We start from the raw sequence: 18968 nt of genomic DNA on the forward strand, positions 1-18968 counted from the left end.
GGACCCTGAATACATTGAAGATTCTCTTCTCGTTTGCGGTAAACCTTTTTATTGACTTCACTAAAGGAACTTTGACACCGAATCTAGAGCCACTATGGAGCCTATGTTACCTGCACAGGATCTGAGGAAGGAACCGATCACATCATTGATCACACTTTGAAAAACTATATCTGAGGCGAGAGCCTTTCCCATTGGTGCTTGCAGTCTTTGAATGAGGGCTTTTGATGATTTACACTTTTCACAAGTAGCAATGTAGTCCGGGACCTGGAAAAAAATGTAGGCCAATACAGCCAAATGGTATACATCAAAAGGTTTTGCCCACCGCCTCCCCACATCCGCGCTCAAGGAGCTAATGCTATGTTAACTAGCTTCGCAATGAATGGTGAATGGTTTATTGAAATTCAGACTATGTAGAATCGGCACTGAAGAGAGACTGACTTTTAATGTACCAAATTCTGAGATCGCTTCCTTAGTCCAGCATAACGTTGATATCAACCATACATTCCAAGAAACCCCCACAACTGCCTGACTGTCTTTGGACTCAGGAAATTAGTTATGGTCCGGAGACGACCAAATGGTCCCCTACCCGATGCTGTTATCTAAGTATCGGATTGCCTTAACTGCAAACTTGCTCTTCTGTACGTTTACTGTCAAACCAGTGTGTCTCGTACAGAGTAACACTTGTTTTAGCAACAGTAAGTGCCGATTAAACGTTTCTGTTGTGAGTAGCAAGTGGTCAATGTAAATGAAAACTTGATATCGCAGGCGGACATAAATGACCTTATTCATCAACCTTTGCATAATTTGAGGTATATTACAGATCCCAAACGTATGATCGCGAGCGACCACATTGGAGCTGTGAAAGCAGTGTTGTCCTTTGATGTTTCGTCCAAAGGAATCTGCCAGAACGCATCCTCTAACTCTAGACTCGTGATGAATCTAGTTCCGGGAGATGGCTGTATATTTCCATGATAAAAGGCAGCATATAAGCGTCTTTCATAGTTATGCTATGAAGACAAATTGTATCAAATTTCATGAAAAGGGTGAATGGGCGAATGACTGGGTTTACTATAGATTAGAGCAGAGCAATAAAGTTGATGAGTGCGCTTTATTCGTTGCCAAAATAAACGCAAAAGAAGAGTGAAGCGTGTGGGCTTCTGACCTGTCAACTCGGATACTCCGAAAATTTATTGGGTATGTTGTAGCCTTAGGTGAAACGCCCTCAATATCGAAAGTCTCGGTTCTTTCGATACTAGTAGCAGTAGTTTGATGTCTGTGCAATTTCCTGGTGGCTTTTCGGTATCAACGATGCAACTTAACTGCGTAACCGGAGGTCTGGTATTAATGTTCGTTACAGGGTAAGGTATGCAATGGATGGTATGCTTCCCACGTTCTTCCTGAGCCCTTCTTGATAAATAAGTCGACGGAAGAAGACCAATATTATTTCGTCTACCCTTTGCATGATATCGGAGAACCGTAGGCACGAAAATGCTTACTTGTTCCTTGTGTGGCTGCGAAAAGCAACTGGTTCAAAGGATTCTGTCGATTTTTCGCTGCAGCAGCGTTTAGATGCAACTTGTACCTTAAACCTGTCGCTACCTAGCTTGCCTTTTATCAGTGTTTCTCTAATACTCAAACTCTTCCTTGGGATCTTCTGCGATATGTATATTAAGGTCGCTGCTCCGAGATTTTGTTACTCTGAAGATGCCCACATTGGGCGCCTTATTTGTAAATGGGAAGCCTCTAAGATTAACTTTACTATTGCTAGGCTGCTAATGGTTATAACATACGCCTAAAATATCAGGAGTAGTTGGATTTGTTTATACGTAATAGGCCCCACTATTAGGAATGAATGAAAGGCCATTCTTTAAGTGTGTAATCAGCAAGCGGATGTGCTCATTCCTAGGTCGTGACTCGTCGTTTACAATTCATTGTTCATTCAAAGTTTATGCAGATATTCCAAGAATTCAGGTTCTAATTCTACTGAAATCCTTCACTGACCTGACTCGTTTCATTGTACATTGAAGACTTGTAATGCAAGCTAACCAAAAAACCAGCCGAAATTCAAGAATTAAGAATTCCAGAAAGGTTTGACCAAACAAAAATCTAATGTCGCGACAACCTTCAGTATTCCGTTAGCAAATCGCATCCCGTGCAAGCATATCAAACCACAATATATGAAATATTCTACGCCTTCGTGACCAGTTGGCAAATGGGCTCATTTTCAAAGACGAAATCAAGATGCGCAAATAGATAAAAATTATATTTGAATAATAACTTACAGATATTCTAATGCGCCAAATACTGTGGAATGTTGAAATGCAAGCTTGTTCTGACCAACACCCCATTCACCCATACAACAATTCTTGCAGCGATGGATTGTGGGTTGGTGAGGCTGGAATTTTTTGCTTTCAGTGAATGGCAGGGAAAAAAAACAATATGTGGATTCAACTATTGCGAATAGGATCTCCTGTGTCTACGTATCTGGGTACAAACCAACTCAGGCTCATGGCTAATTCATAAAAGGCCTTCGAGCAGTATCACGTGTCTGGTATGAATATTTATTCTGGCATTATAGCTTGTGAACTCCACTCAAGTGTTATGGATACTATATTATTATATATATCTCGCGCAGATACTTATTTATGCATATGTGTATCTTTATATACGCACACATGAGTATGCATATATGATATTTAAGCTTTTGAGTGATTCGCGTGATCTTGATGCTTTGCGAAAAGAGCGACGATTTCTGATCGTTATCACAGAAGACCTTCACCAAACGATAAAAAGTATCGCTAAGTTTTTCTCTACCATTTGCAGAGATCTCTAAATTTTTTTCTCCGCATACGATCTCCTCTATAAAAAGAGAGTAAGATATTTTTATCTGCGTACGGAAATTATCATAGATACTCATCACACGTTCCTGGGTTCTTCGAATTAATGCCGTCAGTTTGGCTAATGCCAGTCCAATGCTTTTGGCTTGCACTTCACCATGGCTGAAAGTTAATTTATTCAGTGCTAACAGTACGTCATGGAAATGAGTTACCAACACGTTCTGTTCAGTTGACTCCATGTAGGCAGATCGAAAGTACTCCACGCACTGTACGCACACACATTGATACGTGCCTATCGGGCGAGGAAAAAAATAAATGCGAAATTCCATAATTAGCTCTGCTGCTGTATTTCAATATAAAACGCGTGTATAACCGGGAGCTTTCCGTTTTATGTGTAGAGGATTTTGTCGGTTATTCACGTGACAAAATTTGGCAAAACGCTTTCGAGCCATATATGTAGGCGTTGGACTCTACCATTGTAATCATTCCCAACTTTTTTGTGAAATTGTCAACAAACTACTTTTCTGCAGAAAAAATATATGGTGGAAGACATAAGTGCGTCTACAGTATCTTATAAAATGGAATCTTGTATGCTTCAATCTCCAATTTATTGATTCAACTACGCAAATTTTGAAGAAAGAATTGGTCCATTTTCTTTCTTTTTCGCCATTCGTGACTTATGAAAGATGAGAAGGACTAGGAGACCTGCAAGGAGCTTATAGTAGCAGATCTCTTTGAAAACCTACGTTCTTGGTGGGTGGTCTCCCTTTAGTTCGATTATTTGTTTTTGGCTCCTTGCAGGAGTTGCTTGACGATTTGGAGTGCTATCATATCCACATCGCGGTCACGTAGATATGCAGCACATGAAGATTGTTGTAGAATTAAGCCACACGGCATGTAAAACCCCCTGGATTTCCATATTCGTTTATCTCCTATGCGTACACTGGAGCAATTGAACTTTTACCCTATCAATCTTCAACCTACTTTTACAGGACACACTAATTAGTATTTTTATATTTAATGCATGCATACTATTTTCTGGCATATCGAAAATGATCAGTAACCGTTTTTGTTGTTTATTGCACATAGATTTAACTATATTGCATATCACGAAATGCATCACTAACGCTTGTTTGTGGCTAAGGTAAAATTTCGCACATGCAAATGCGAGGGGGATTTAGCCGGGCTAATGCTGAGTGGATACCGGTTCGATGAAAGATGGCTGAACCAGTGCTTAGAAAGTGCAATGCGAAGGTGAACCAGGAGTTGAATTGCCATCGTTCGGGCAAATTGATCATACTTCATTTATAATAGTTCTCTTTGTGAGCAAGAAAATTGATGTAATATATTTTCTCGTGTAATTTGAAGTGGTAAAGGCGACTCTAAGCTTATTAAATATGGTATTTTGAAGTAATAATTGACGTAATATTAACGGTGTCGGCGACTTTGGCTAATAATCTTCTGAATAAATTGCGGAGAATTAAGAATGTCCCAGATTCCATGGATTTGCCCCACGGTATATACTGACTGATTCAACCAATTGATCTATGTTACCTATCTATGAATTTTCTAACGTCGATCAGACGACTAACTCCACCAATCAGATGTGACTAATTTGTATCGCAATCGATAATCGATCGAAATCAAAGAGTAATTCGTTTTCGAACGTCGAAAGCCAGAACAGTTTTCCCATGCTTTTTCTAAAGCATAAGTTGCGCAATTTTTTATGCAAATTGTTGGTATTACTCATACATTCCGACGAACCACAGCACTTGCTTGAGGGTCCTTACCCTTTCAGGATCGGTAGAAATTGTCCCATTACCGATCTCCCCTTAAGGGCAGCTTGCTAGTCGAAAACCTCTGTAATGAGCGGCAAGGTATTTAGATGTACGAATGCCTAAGGGCGGAAGTGAGTATGAGTGACTTTGTCCATCGGTCACTGCATCCTTTGACGTACATTACAGAGCCCAAACATCATTCGTCAGGAAATAGCCTTCATGTCTAAACTTACAATAAATCTACTTTTCAAAGGACGACTGGAAATCTCCTTACTGATATGTAAAACATACGCCTCTTTCACGGTGAAACTGGTCACTTTCCGCGAACTAAGACAAAGAATCACTTTGCCAAGTTCCACTATAACAACCCGCGAAGACCATGTGTTTTGAACTTTGCGAGCCTTGCTGACTGATGTGTTGTCTACTGATATTGGTTGAGGCGAATGGCTTAGAACGTGTAACTCTCACGACACATTTTGTCGAAACTAGGGGTGCGTCATCAATGTCCACGGGCGGAAGCAACGTTTCTATTTTCCGGTCAGTATGAGTCGCGAACTGCACAAGTTAGTGCAGTAGAATGAAGACTTAGAGACATATCTCTCAAGTAGGCATTATAACAAAATGCATGGTTATTCTGCTGGGTCTTTAAGAAGGTGAACTGGCCGTGCTTGTCAGGAAATTCTGTAATTCACAAAAGTCTTTACAATTCTCGTCATCACAGTTTTGAATGAATATTGCGGACCCTTCAAGTTTGCCCACCAATCCGTTGCTCAGTGCCTGTATCTCGGAGACTTTGTCGGGTGGAGATAGTTAAGTTTTCCATACGAAGGAGGAGGTAATTGGTAGATAGGGATATGACAAAATAACTTAACAGTCACATTTGCTGGCATGTCCGTGGTTCAAATGCATCACACGAATTAAGGCAGACTGTTGTTATTCTGTTTGTGGGTTTGCATTTGGAACATGGGGCCTAACCATTGTCACAAGCCAATTAAATTCCGGATGATGTAAAATTTTTCATCTTAAGTGAAGGAATCATTCCTACTTAAAGGGGGTTCCGTTATCGCCTCTTCTTACTTTTGCTTTACCTACTCTGGCTGTCGAATTGATTAACTTCCATCTGTTTCCCTGTTCAGTCGTGTACCTCCAGATGGACTATGTTTACTAAGCAAAGATGAATGCTTAGGAACTCAAAATCAAATATATTAAAAATGGAAGTATAAAGGAAAAGGTATAGCGAGAAGGTAACCCAAACTACAACGAAATTGATTAGGCTCATCCGAATGACAAGCACCCTAGTAAAGCTACAATATGATTTTTCGGTACAGGCTCCGGATTCCACAAAGGTGATAAGTTGGCCCCAACTTATATATAATCGAAAAGTTACCAGTGAGTTTAAATAAATGTAGAAATCTTCCTAAATAGCCCAGTGACCTATGCGATAAACATCCTGGAACAATCGAAAGAGAACACGATGGAAACCCTGATTTGACGAAATGCGGCAGTGAGACGTAGACGACGAACCAAGCCGGAAAGCAAAAAATTCTGCATGTAGAGCAGGTGCACGCCAGAAAAGTTTTCATGAACCTACTCAAAGGCAGAGGAAAGCGGTGACTCAGGTGACTCAGTGACCAACGGAGGTTATACGCCACTTAGTTTCGGAAATTTGATGACGGGGTCGCTCGACCGAGAAAAGCGGAGTTGAAGCCTTCGGGAATCCAAAGACCGACATCAGACTGTGAAATATGTGGAAATAGTGTATCAACCACACATAAGAGCCATCGTTGTCGGTTTCTAGTACTGTGTTTCAACTCCCACGCGACTTTCCGAGAAGCCTGCATTCCTCCTCCATTGTTCTATGCGACTTGGCTCTAAGTTGGTTACCACCTTCTCTTGCGTATCCCCTTTCTGAGCAAGACATGTACCATATCTACACCACACAACTGTGAAGTGCTTCGAATGTTATTTAGTTGGCAACGTTAACTTAGCCTGCTACTTCCATATAACATCACCGAGAAAGCATTGGCATAACTTAATCATGCTGTTAGGCAAATTTCGGAGAAAATAGCAAAGGCGCCCGCCTTTAGCGTTGTTAATATGTCGAGTAACATGGAGTTCACCGCCGCCGTTAGCCGAAACAACGCTACCAACTATTGATGAACAACGATGAACGACGTGGATGAGGTATTTGAGGAAATACTAATGAACATGACTCAGTGAGAGCATTAGTCAGCATAACTTCTATTTGATGTTACATATATGGTTGCCATAAACCCCTAAGTGGGGCGTATATTATATGACTTTTGCCTCGTGTCTTTATTTGTTGTGTCAGTTTTTTATGTGAATTGCATGGAAATCTCGTGATGAGGGCTTTCTTGAGTAGTGCTAAATACTTTATATATTGCCCGTATCCGGCAAAGAGTTCCGCAGAGGCTGTGAGGTCTGCTATACGTTACTTTCTGGATGCCCTATAACTATCATCGCCAAATTACATAGAGAGTCTTCTACGTCTCTAAATGTCGCACTGCAAGGTGCTGGCCGTTTCAGTATGTTTTTATATCATTATTGTCGTTGCCAGAGAGTTATGAAGGATTTCACTGAGAACGAGAAAAAAATGTTGGTAGTAGAATTCAACCTTGACGGAATCGCCTTTCAATTTTAAATTTCTCCAAGATTTGATCTCGATGCAGTATGTGAGATACCGTCAAATGTCATCTTGATTATAGCTTTTATTTCTTCTAAAAAGTATCTCTCCGTGGAGCACTTCAATTGACCCTAGTGACACTGTTGAAAGCCTTTTCAAAATCAATGAAGAGCAAGTGTAGCAGGAATTTAAACTCGGCACACTACTCCGCAATGATCCGATTTGATTTGGAGCTGAAATCAACTGTCAGTTATGCTTTGAGATGTTCTTTGATAGGTAGGATTATTTTAGTTCCAGTCCCTCTACTGGCGCGCTCAAGACAAGTGCTCTTCCTCGAAGTCTTCACAATCATTTCCTTCTTTAGCTCCCTGGGAAAGATCCTAGCTTCTCTACAATCTAGGAGATAGTAACTGGTAGTAGCAACTCATCAGAGAATAGGGAACATTTCCCTGGAGAGACTGTCAACTTTACCTCATCGCAGCAAGAGAATTTCAGGGCATTACGCGCATCCCCATTCAAAATAACTCCTCGGCAGAGTTCTTAACTCCCTGAGTTCATCGATCCACTTCTGCGTTTCCGTAGTCAGGCTGATCTTGCGGACACCTTCTGGGATGTCATCGACAACTTTAGTCCTGCTAAAGATAATTTTAGTGGTGGTTCAGTGAACATCAATATTCTCAAGAGGGTTATTCAAAGTTTTTTATCGTTTGCGCAGCGATAAAGCTTTCCTCCTGCTGTATGGACGCTGTCGTGCCTGATGTGAACAACATTTTTGTTACGTGCATTCATGAGGCAATTCCTAAATCTAGTGTTGATCAATAGGTGATCGATCCGACGTTTGTTGCTAGTTAGTCGAAATCTAATTTACCGATCCTTGTTCGAACAATGTGCTGCCGATGACAAGATGGAGAAGGTTTCAGAAATTTAAAAAACCTTTTACCGTCGTTGTTACTGTCACCAAGACCATGCATTCCATCCCATGCTCAGGGAAGGTGTTGTCAGAGCCCACCACCAAAGGACTATCACATCGCAATGTCACCTTTGCGAAGTCTTTCCTGAACTACGTATAGTTACTAGTAGAAAGCATACCTCTCCTTTATGTCGGGAATCTTCGCAGATGCATAGTACTATGAATTGTGATGCTCCTTTATCTGGACCGGAATCTCGCGGTCGAGATCCTGTCAGAAACCCGTAGTACGCTGTGTCCGCATATAATACCACCACGCTTACCAGAATACAAAAGCATAATATCACAAAAGGGAGTACTCCTCACCATTAAAAATTCTCACTTAAACTGGAGAAAGCGAGCATTCTGGGGTCCTAAATACCATTATCAAGAAGTCTGAGTTTAGTACGAAATAAAATGTTTTATCTTTTCTTAACAATAAATGCAGGTTACTTGGAATAATACTTTTAGTTATTCGTTTCACTCCATCAAATTTTCTGTTAACCCTAAGCTAAAAGGTCATTGAATCCAAATCCAAATTCTTCAAGTTGGTGCTTATTGACTATTTTTCTATATACGAATATTGTCAACTTTTTCTTGTGCTTATGAATCAATAAATCAAATTCTTCTGTGGTTATTATCTTTTCCTTGTACGAAAAGTCTGAGGTATCATCATGCTTTGGCTTTATAATTCGATTGGTTATTTCGCTATTTTCAAAGAAGCGGAATTGGAGCCTAGGATAGATCACGAGTCCAAATTATTACCTCTTACAAGTTGCCTTAAGTTTTAAACGTGGCACACAAGTAATAAAATATTTTAACCTTTGGTATCCCTTAAAAAACATCAAAATAAAACAGATAATTCTCATTCTATAGAAATTGCCTCATATTCTAGAATGTTATTTCGAAGGGAGGATTGCATAACGCTGAGGCATCAAATAGCCTCAACAGTCATCCTTATTGCTACTCTAATCGCGAACATACATACATATGTGAAATGATAAGAAATTATATATTTTTAAATTTCTTAAATTTTTAATCACGTGATAAAGATAATCATTTTATATAAAATATTCACATTACAAGTATATTCGGTTACATATGTCACAATCTTAATTTTATAAATTTCATTTTATCAACTACCATATATAAACATTTTCTCTCCCCCGCGGTTTACGATTTAACCCAGTTTTCAGCGAACACTTACTTTCGACCTAGAATGTACTTTTCTTGAATAAATTAGAGTCTGAATCCACTTGAAATTAGGCGATCTTGATGCTCACATCTATGAGATCATAGGTGATCCACGCCTGGTGTGCTGAGGAATAGCTCGAGCGACGAATTCCAGTCTGGCTAGAAAAGTTTTTTTCCCATGGTAATTGGCTTCCAATAACGTTGCCTAATTATCAGTTCAGTAATAATTAAAAATAGGATCATCGCTAAAAATTAGGCAGAGCCACACTAACTGGATGAAACTGGCCACTTGTTTCCAGAAGATAATTTTAGTATCATTCGCTGCTCATCATTTCCGAATACTGGCCGAACGAAGAACCCACAATGACTTGGTCCAGCCAGCGTCAACTGATTTTCTTGACTTGTATCTTTTTTCGAATAATTTCTCCTTTACATTCGGGTTACATAGTAACCCGAGGAAATTTGAATAATTCATTTAGAAATGAAATCAACTAGTGGAATTTTCCGATGATCATCTGATGACGTCGATTTTTTCTTTCCCCCCTTTCGTTATAGCTGGATTCATGCAATGGCATAGCATTACACAGATTGCGACTGCGCCCGTACGGGGGGATCAACCCAATCTCACAGATAAGAGCCGCGATGATAGCACTGTTTTCTTCGCGGCTCTCGACCGTGTCGACGATGCAAATAATGATAGTAACAACAAAATTAAATTGTTGAATCAATTAGGTCGACATTAATTTTACTAATAACGATTGTGATTATTTGAAATTGAATATGAGAAGTGTGCGCTAGTGGAGCCGATTAGAAATTGCTCGCTTTCGACTTCGGAAAGTAGGAGTATTTTTGGCTGTGGAAAAGCCAGATTTGAAATCTGGACGGAGAGCTATTTTACGAACGACGTAAAAATGTGATATGTCCATAAATCCTTTGGAATTCCACAAAATTCCGAAACTTTATTACTTTTATATGTTCAATTTCAAAGCAGAAAACTGAATACGTTATTTGACCTTCCTTTTTAACGTACCTTGACCGCTTCAAAAAATTACAATTGCAGGTAATACATAACATATATAACATTTTTTTAAGGGATATGAGAAAGTCCTGAATCGGCCATCCACTTGTTGCCAGCCTGGACCAATTGGAAAGATACTTTCTTTCTCTGTATCTGGTCCAAAGGCCACTCTCGGGAACGACCTTTGGCTATAGAAACTGGACTATGATTGGTTTCTGGCATGTGCGCACGATCCTCGACAACGATAACGGGAGTCCTTAGAATGCCCGACTTGTGCGGGAATTCCAGAGATATAAACTGGACACAGCCAAAGTGAAGTAGGATGGTGTAGCTCTGGAGAGTACTCCTCTCCCTCTTGCGGCAATGTGCTTTTGTACTCTGAAAAGCCAAGTGATAACAGACGCGAATCTGGTGTCGGGTTACTTCTCACGGCTACCGCAAAGGGCGCTGTCTTGACCAGGAGGCTGGCTTCTGGCAGCTTTCTAGCTGCAAAATCGAAGTCCAGACTAAGGAGCATCACAATTATACAATGTTACGCCCCAACGAAGACTTCCGAGGTTCGAGGGAGACTTCCTAAAGGTGACATTTTGACCATAATGGGTGATCTGGACGCCAAAGTGGGATCTGAAAACACCCCGCCCGGTCATGTATTAGGGAAGCACGGTTTTGGCGACAGTAACGGTAACGGTGGGAGGTTCGTGGATTTCTGCAACTTCCACCGCCTCGTCATTGGAAGCACATAATTCGAGCACACAGCCAGCATAAGGTCAGTTGGGTTTCAACTGACCGACGTCGAACGAGCAATCTTTGTATTCTGTATGTGCGTAGCAAGAGAGGAGCTGACAACAGCTTCGAAAAGGATCACCATTTGATGGTCGCTTACGTTCGCTTGCAAGTTGCGTCCGCCACTTCTCGCAGAGTTAGTGAACTGCGACCCCTTAAATTCAACATCGACTGCTTGTGCGACCCAGCCGTAGCTCGACAGTGGGAGCACCATCCTATTGATCGAGAGGCAGATCTACTGAATAATCCGCCTGAGACTATCGATGAACATTGGGTCGCCATCAAAAATGCTCTTTTCTCGGGTGCTACTCAGGTCGTCGGCTACGTCCCGAAGGGACGTCATAAGATTGGGCTGAGTGCAGAATCGTCGAAGTGGATCGATGAACAGAAGGGGTTGAAGGCTCTACAAACCTTTGCGAGTGATGGCGGACGTGACCCACTCGAACTCCGATATCGAACTAAATCCCGAGAAATTCGGCATAGTGTACGCCGTAGCAAGAGGAAATTTGCTATTGCGGTGGCCAGGGAAGCGAACTGTATACCGCATCACGAAAAAGCTTGCATGTGGTCGCAAATCTTCTGATGGACCTGTGAGGGCGTCAACGGTCGACTTCTCATCCACAATGATCAACAACTGAAGAGGTCGAAAGAAAACTTCACCATGCTTCCTAATCGTATTACATCTGGTAAGGTTCTTCCTCTTGTGGTTGAAATGGCTAGTCACAGTAACATGGGGATACGGACTGTTCCTCCAAGCAAAAAAAATTAATTCGTCCATCAACACACCCAAACGGAGGAAAACTGCTAGGCTTGACGATCTCACCCACAGAGGTATTTATCGTTACACCTGCAGTTATTGCAGACCTGCTGCTTCCACTCGTACGGATTTCTTGGGAATTCGAGATCTTTTCCAGAGAGTGCATCTGCTCAATGCACTCTCCTTATCTCCATTAATGAGCAGAGCATCGAGGCGTCGATCAATTTGTATATCTAGGAAGCGTGGTTTCTACCGATGGCAGTACCGAACTAGATCTTGTTCGAGGCGTTAATAGTGCTAGATCTATTTTTGGTGCCCTGTCTAAAATCTGGAAATGCAGTTATCTCAACACTAAGTTCAAGTTGAAATTATTCTGTGCTAGTGTTCTTTCCGTGTTACTATATGGGAGTAATGCATGGAAAGTGAACTCGACTGTTACTTGAAAGCTCCAAGCTTTTGTTACTACCTACTTGCGGCCTATCATCGGAGTATTCTGGCCTTACACTATCCGAAACGAACAACTTGGCTAGCGCATAGGCACTGCGATGTGATAGTAAGACGGAAGTGGCAGTGGATAGGTCACACATAGCGGAGGAGCGACAATTGCATTGCAGGCTACGCCATCTTTTAAGATGATCGACGACAAGTGATTCGCCCCAAGTGCACTTGGCGTAGAACAGTAGAGCACTAGTGCGAGCGTCTCCGGAAGTCGTGCGGAGATCTGACGCGCATTTCAGGTAACCGCGAGCGATGGCGCGAAGGTGTGGCTGATGCGCTATACCCCACCGAAGCGTGAAGGGAGCCATGTTACAAGTTTCATATTCGCTTTTTCTTGCATCAGTTCCTGGACTCTGGCTATTTGAAGACAAATATTAATAAAATGGATAATTATCTGAATGGGACACTCCATATTTATTTGCATTAATAAACCGAAAAAATAAAAATATGCTAAACAATTCTTCGCAAATAGTGTTTGTCAAGAATTTTGGAGCTACTATCACAATACATCCCACTCAGGTCCTTGTTCTCTAAGGTTTTTGTTTTGTTCGTACACGGAGGTGTAAAAATGTTAGAAAGACGCGTTCGCCCCAGTTCCGCCGCTCGAATATCGGAGCTAGAGCGGCCGCGTGTGGGAGTTACATCCACTTAAAACCACTCACGATCCCTCCAGTTTCAGCCGCGCAGGACCAACATTTAGGTATTACTTTAGGAAGTGGGTTTGCCTTTAGGTACTCGTGCTTCTGCTCCTTTCTGCTTTGCTCCATTTGACCTCCTACCATATGTTTCCCGCAGCTTCTACTCAGTTACTGGGGGTATTACTCACTCGTTGATCTGGATCATCTCTTTCAAGAGGCACCTGCAGGTCACCTGATGCGATTTTGGCAGCTTTTTTGTATAGTAGCACAACTGTTTGGAGCAGTTCTTTTTACTCTTCTGCATGGCCTCTTCTAAGCGACCATGATCCTCTAAACCTCTGGTAAAACCTCCTTGCCGGGAATATGAGTCCCGCAAAATTGCCTTTTTTGCTTCTACCTGTAGTTGGATTCCCTACTGAAAAGCAGTCTGTGGATAGTAGCATCGCATGCTTCCGTCATCCATCGCATGAGACAGGTAACTTTTCTCTATTCGTACTATCCAGAGATATACCACCCTTGACCGAGAAACGTGTTATCCTGAAAAGCTTTCACTATCCATCGAGTCAAACGACCCGGCCTTTTGCAACAACTCTTTTTCAGCTCGATTTGCCCTTGATTTCCATGCACTGTGAGTATAGTTCTCGCTGACTTACCGAGCAACTCTACTGGCTGAATGTACACTTTCATATGTGGGGTTCACTGTAAACCCAGGGTTTTTCCTGTAAAAGTGTGTTAGGTTCCGACAATCTAATATTTCAAGCAAAACCTAGCCTCTCACATAAGTTGTTCGGCTGCCCCAATATAATTTTCAGTCAACGTATTTTCGCGTCCAGAACCAGCTGAACTTTTTGAATTCACAGACTTATTTAAGTTGAATTTTAATTAGGTTTATGTTTGGAGATTTTCAAAGCTGATAATTGCAGTTTTTCTGGCTGAATAGGAAGTCTACTCTGGTTGGTCTACTCATGGTTTGAAAAATGGTCGCTATAATATATGGTGTAATGGTTTTTCCCCAGGACACTGGTCCTTGTCCAGCACATGATTTGACGCTGTGACATCGCCCAGCCATTTATTGGGACAAGGCTTCGATTAACTGCTTGACAGCTCCTGTCTTGTACAGGAAGCGGTTGTTCATTTGCTGTGTGAGGCTCCTTTCATGACTCCATTACAAGTAGTCTCCCATGTGGGCTTGTCTGTCCTACCCAACCCGCATTTCGGAGGGCCCCCCCGGAGGACTAGTTGGTGCAATTTACAAAACTACGAATGGTAATGCCGTGATGCATGGGCCCTAAATTGGTGACTATCGAAGGTTTGATCTAGTAACAGTTTCCTTCCGGCCTGATTCCTTTCAGGCAGTCTCCGTATAGGAGATTAGTGCTGGCTGCAGTTGACATTCGAAATGAATATCCCTTTCTTTGCAATAGCTGAGGACTTAGTTAGGTTTTGGTCTACTTTCAGTTAGCAAGGGCAATGTACTGCCTTGGGTCCAGCTCCCGGGTATTTGCCTCACAGCTCCCTGCAAGCCTTATAGATCCCAGAAACTTAATAAAACAAGCAACACAATGACATTTTTCAAATAAATTTATAATGCACAATTCTAATGCAGGCTACCCTATCTACTTTGTATAACCCAGGCAATTTATAGCAAAGATCAGGGAGTATCTTTTTTACGTTCCTAGCAGCTACTGTACTGAGATTGATTATTATTATTCATGAACTTTGTATGTAAGTAGCAATCAAAAGAGAGCGATTTGATTTGAGGCCCCGAATCAATGCAAAATAAAGAAAGTACGGTAAATATGATTGTTTTGCAAGTGGGCAAGTGCATTCATATATTTACACTTATCAGTGTTTTCCAGAACAATATTATTATTGCTTTTTGTCACCCTGTTTTTGATGAATGTTTACCTTTAAGATCAGTTATTGACGTCAAACTTTTGCTTAAAAAATTGCTCTACAATTACGAGATCTGCAGACGCATAATCCTTTTGATCCAAGAGGAAAAAAGTGGAGAAAATAAAATAGTTTAAAAGTTATTTACGTAGCTCTCAATAGAGAAGTGAAGTGATATTGAGAAATGAATGCATACATGCACGCCTGTTTTACTTGTATGTTTTTAGTTCAAAATGTAGAATATTAAGTGCAGTAAAATCTTTTTCAAGGTAACATTACAATAATAATTAACAAGTGCGTATCCACATATCAGTTACAATAACAGATTTTCTTGTTATCTTTTCAGAATCCAGTGCTGTTTTTTCGTATCTGTGAAAGTGCAATAGTATGAAAATCAATCTTTTTTCTTAGTTCAATTTATCATTAGTAGTTGTTATTGTCGTTCTCATAAATAAAAATTGATCGTTAAATTTTTGAAAATTAAATTTTGGCGTCATTACGTCGTGCTTATATATGTGATATACAAAAATAAATCTAGTTAGAAACGGGATAAAATTAAATAAGAAATCAATCGTGTAACCACAACGTGTTCATAATTTACAGTTTCGATATTGTTTTCAAATTAGCTATTATCATTATTAAAATTAATTGTTTTATTGACCATGGATCAATTCGAATGGTTACCACCGCAAGAATCTACGGAAGAAAACTTACAAATGGACTACGTATCCGAGTTACAAGATGGGACATTCGAGCCCCAAACGCGTACCCGGTCGAATACTTGGCCCTTACGGAGGCCTGACAATTTCGCGGAACCCAGCGATGAGTCGGAAAGTACCAAGGCCAGTAATCAGCAATTGCCGACAGGTAAGGATCGTTAAATATCTTTTTTGAAATTAAATTTTTCAACTTGTCAAGGACACCTTCAAGAATCATACTTCTAGAATAGTATACGGAATAAAATTTTACTACGGCTATATTTTTATTGGAGAAGAGGTCAATTTGTACAATTCGATGTTGTTCCGTGTTAAAATATATTTATAACTCGTTCCGCATAAAATTCACCTAAAAGAAACACGCAGCTATTTTAAGCCAGCTATGTCCCACTTACACAAATATCAAATGATTGGAATTTACATTTTTTCGGATGAATTTGTCGCTGTATATAATGTAGAAATCTAAATATAATAAAATCCGTCTAATTTTGGAACCGCTACATCAAATTGATTTATCTCTAGTCAAAATTCATTCGTTGTTAATATGGAGATTGAACTTTGAAACGCGTTGAGAATGCATTATTTATCTTATTCAAGCATTTATAAGGTATGCATACGTTAAAGCAGATTCAACTGCTTTTGTGTTAGGATTTTGACAAAGCCTAGAAAAACACCTTATTTGAATCGTCCGCGTCATTTGTCGGCCTACTCCATTGAATCTTTGGGCGAAAGTGGATATATTTGAAAAGGAACCACCGCAACTAATAACCACATTGCGAGTAGTATCTAACTGCGATCATATGTTAGTTGGTACTAAGTATTTGCGATCGGATGACCTAATGGTTAGCGTCCCAAGTCATGGTTCGAATCTCACTGGTGACAACGGTAACATATTTCTACTGCAGGCTGAGTGCCGGATATTAGTCGACTAAACCATGAATGAGTACCTGAGTCAAATCAGGGTGGACTGGAAGATTGCTTTGTGTAATGTTGGGATCTGGACTAGCTGCCTTTGATCGAGCCTTTCTTCAGGATTTGTTATTCCCTACGTGGTACGTCTCTACTGCAAAAGCATAGTGCAATCCAATAAGATGTTCGAGAGCGCTTCGTCTTCTTCATTTGAGAGATTCCCTATTGAGTCTTAATTATAGATCCCCATTGTGTACAGATGTTTTCGTAGAAGACACTGATCGTTAAAATTTTGTTTGAGAATTGAGGGATTCTTAAGATCGCAGTCCACTTAATGGCGGATCGGACCATTTGGAAAGCTACATGCTTTCTCGATTGTGGTCCACGGAACCCTCGGCTTCACTCAGGGCAGAGGCAACTGATCAGAGGCTGCCTCACCCTCCCTGCCTTGGACGATACCGCAGGTCATATAGTGATCGGTTATTAAACCTACCAAGCATTCAAAGGAGATGCTCTCGAAAGCATCGAGTATATCCACCAGGATTGTTATAGCCGTCTCTTTGGTGTCTGCTGCTTTGTCAGCTTTGATATCAATTGATACCGCCTAATAAGATTTTTCTGATTGGTATGTATGTTGGATTCGATACAGGGGGAGGACACCAGCCTTTCCTTTGTGTGTCTCTTCACTTGGTTTTCTAATATTTTAACAAAGAATGAAGTGAGGGTGATTGACCAATCGGGTTGGGTTTAACCCCTCCTTGTATTTCCTAGAAAAGCCTCCCTTATCTATCTCCAAGTCGTTGGTATATAGCCGAGAGTAACATTGGTTCTATAGATTAACTAGGTGCTGCTCCAGAAATGGAATCCCCTGCTACAAGAGAATGCAGTAGGCTCCATATGAACAAAGGTATTTATACGCTTCAAATAGGTTTACCGCTCATTTGACTTTATTCAATGTTACGGACGAGTTCGCGAGTTTCTAGTCATCTCTACTCGTCCACCTATTCAGAACTGTTATATCCAACTTTATCTCACTACATATTCTTATTTTGAGAATGTTGATAAGCTCCTACAAGGATTTGTAGGGTTTACGTTCCAATTTTCGTATTTTTCGGAGGATTCTTCTCTCGAACGTGGTTAAGAGTTCGCAATTTTTCTTGCTAAGAAGAAGCTCCGAGAAATACATGAGGATTGGCAAGATCATTGTATTGTACAGTAAGAGCTTTGAACCTATGGTGAGACGTTTCGAGCGGAATAGTTTTTGTAACCTGAAATAAGCTCTGTTTTCAGCCAATAACCGTGTACGGATTTCATCGTCGTAGCTGTTATCGGTTGTGATTTTCGACCCTAGATAGGAGAAATTGTCAACGGTCTCAAAGTTGCATTCTCCTATCTTTATTCTTCAAGCTTGACCAGTGCGGTTTGATATTTTTTTTTTAGTTGGTTTTTGGTGCTGATGTTGCCACCATATATTTTGTCTTGCCTTCATTGATGTGCAGCCCAAGATCTCGCGCCACCTGCTCGATCTGGATGAAGGCAGTTTGTACGTCGTCTTTTAAATCATATTTAGTAATATGTTGATTAGCGTAACCTCCTCTCCTGTGTTTTTGGTGATCTTCAAGTGTTATGGCCCATTTTTACGTCGGCACTAACAATTAATTGAAGGTTGCGTGATTCGCTGTAGTTGACCAGTCGCGTCAGTGAGTCGCTGAAAATAAAGTCATTTAAACGTTGCAGTTGAATATTGGATTTGGTAAATATGCTTGTCAGAGAACAAGAAATATAATATATCAACTTACCTCCAACGTTACTGGGTCGTCGCAGCTTGATTAGCTTATTTGAATTATCTACAGCATTTGTTGCCGCGGTTTTATATTTTCGAAGGTTAACTGAAATAAGCTAAAGTAACTTTTCCAGTCCCTATCTCCCAGCGCTTTTAAGCATTCGTCATCAATTTGTAGCACAAGAGTAACACCGTCTCCATTGGGTTCGCTTTCTATTTTTAATTTTGAGGCACACATTCGTCAGCTTAGCAGGCGCTTTCTCTGAATCATCGGTGTTCAAGATGTCCGGCGCCATTCAAGGGGGTCATAAGCGGTATCACGATTTCACATCTTTAGCCCGATAATTTTCACAAATTACAAAAAATCTTTCTTTAATTAAAAGAGGGACGAAGACGGCTACGGTTTGATACCAGGGTAGAGGCAACTTATCAGACGCTACCTCACCTCTACTTGAAAAAAATAAAGGAAAACATTGATTTTCTCTCCCTTTCTGTATTATTTTTAACAAAAACCCCGAAGATTGTCGTTTTCCAGAGAGGCAGTTGAAAAATTCTCATGTGCTCCATCCTTTCT

At 40.7% G+C, this 18968-nt stretch overlaps 1 protein-coding gene across 1 annotated transcript in view; it reads left to right on the forward strand.

Annotated features, from left to right (window-relative positions):
* LOC119656677 (forkhead box protein O) overlaps positions 1 to 18968 on the forward strand; it is a 255751-nt gene that overhangs the window by 47324 nt on the left and 189459 nt on the right. Inside the window, exon 2 of the mRNA XM_038063162.1 lies at positions 15333 to 15853. Within this exon, the coding sequence (XP_037919090.1) occupies positions 15649 to 15853 (205 nt within the window). The 5' untranslated portion in view covers positions 15333 to 15648. The remainder of the gene's footprint in view (positions 1 to 15332; positions 15854 to 18968) is intronic.

The sequence above is a fragment of the Hermetia illucens genome, chromosome 5, assembly GCF_905115235.1.
Source record: "Hermetia illucens chromosome 5, iHerIll2.2.curated.20191125, whole genome shotgun sequence".
In the NCBI taxonomy this organism is placed as follows: Eukaryota; Metazoa; Arthropoda; class Insecta; order Diptera; family Stratiomyidae; genus Hermetia; species Hermetia illucens.